Raw genomic sequence first — 1,336 nt, forward strand, 5'->3', positions numbered from 1 at the left:
CAGTGTCCCCACCTCCATCACCGGACACCGATCAATAAAGTGCCCTGGGTCCCCGCAACGCCAACAGGCCGGCCCAGACCTCCCCGCCGCCCTGGTGGGAGGAAGCGGATCAAGCAATTGGCCTGGAGAGAGCAGAGGAACGTTAACCCCCGAGGCGCTCGAGCTGGCCGGCGCCGGACCGCCCCTCCACCGGGGCTGCGCTCGCGGTGGGAGATTCCCCCGGGACCTAGGGAGAGGGACAGGTTTAGAGGTAGGAGAGAGGGGGAGAGAGAGAGAGACAGAGGGCAGGGTTCCGCCCCCCTGGCACGCCACCATCTGGTCCTCCGCCAGTTGAATGGCCAGGTCCAGCGACGCCGGCCGGTGGCACTGGACCCACTGCGCGGTGTTCGTCGGTAACCGCGCGACGAACTGCTCCAGCACCACGCGGTCGATGATCTGGTCGACGTCGCTTCCCCCGGCCAACAGCCATTTGCGGCACGCGTCCCGGAGCTGCTGAGCCATCACAAAGGGCCGGCCATTTTCCCCCAGCTCCAGTGATCTGAAACGCTGACGGTATTGTTCGGGATTCAGGCCGACCCGCTGGAGGATGGCTCGTTTGAGGTCGTCGTAGACCAGGAGGTTCTGAACTGGCAACTGTTGTGCAGCCATTTGTGCCTCCACCGAAAGCAGCGGAATGAGGCGCACCGGCCAGTTCGTCCGGGGCCACCCACATGCCTCCGCAGTCCTCTCAAAGAGGTCGACAAAGGCCTCTGGATCATCCTGCGGGCCTAACTTGCTCAAAGGCATGTGGGCTGGCAGTCCGCACCAGCGTCTATCACCCACAAACAGACGGACAGGTGGAACGATTTAATCGCAATTTGAAAACCATGATTCGAAAGTTCGTTCACGAAGACGCCAAAAATTGGGATAAATGGCTGGAACCCCTTTTGTTCACTGTGCGCGAGGTCCCGCAAGCCTCCACGGGGTTTTCCCCCTTTGAGCTCCTTTACGGTCGCCAGTCCCGTGGGGTTTTGGACGTTCTGAGAGAGGCTTGGGAGGAGGGAACTTCGGATAGCAAAAACGAAATTCAGCATGTGCTGGACCTGAGAACAAAATTCCACACTTTGGGGCAGCTCTCTATGGAGAATTTGTTACAGGCCCAGGCCAAGCAGAGCCGGCTGTATAATCGGGGAACCAGATTACGTGATTTTGCATGGGGAGATAAAGTGCTTGTATTGCTCCCAACTTCTAGCTCTAAATTACTCGCCAAGTGGCAAGGACCCTTTGAGGTCACACGGCGGGTGGGCGATCTTAATTATGAGGTAATTCGATCGGACAGGAGTGGGGCACGTCAAAT

The 1,336-nt window shown here is 59.0% G+C and overlaps 2 protein-coding genes across 2 annotated transcripts in view; one reads left to right on the forward strand and one right to left on the reverse strand.

Annotated features, from left to right (window-relative positions):
* The window catches only part of LOC107717320 (zinc finger protein 444-like), a 3,783-nt gene extending 3,224 nt beyond the window's left edge, over positions 1–559 (reverse strand). Inside the window, exon 1 of the mRNA XM_016524023.1 lies at positions 13–559. Coding sequence (XP_016379509.1) covers positions 13–501 — 489 coding nt within the window. The 5' untranslated portion in view covers positions 502–559. The remainder of the gene's footprint in view (positions 1–12) is intronic.
* Positions 1–1,336, forward strand: part of LOC107717303 (tripartite motif-containing protein 16-like protein) — a 30,978-nt gene that overhangs the window by 25,043 nt on the left and 4,599 nt on the right. The window lies entirely within an intron of this gene.

The sequence above is a fragment of the Sinocyclocheilus rhinocerous genome, unplaced genomic scaffold (genome assembly GCF_001515625.1).
Source record: "Sinocyclocheilus rhinocerous isolate Xijiao unplaced genomic scaffold, SAMN03320098_v1.1 scaffold149, whole genome shotgun sequence".
NCBI lineage: Eukaryota > Metazoa > Chordata > Actinopteri > Cypriniformes > Cyprinidae > Sinocyclocheilus > Sinocyclocheilus rhinocerous.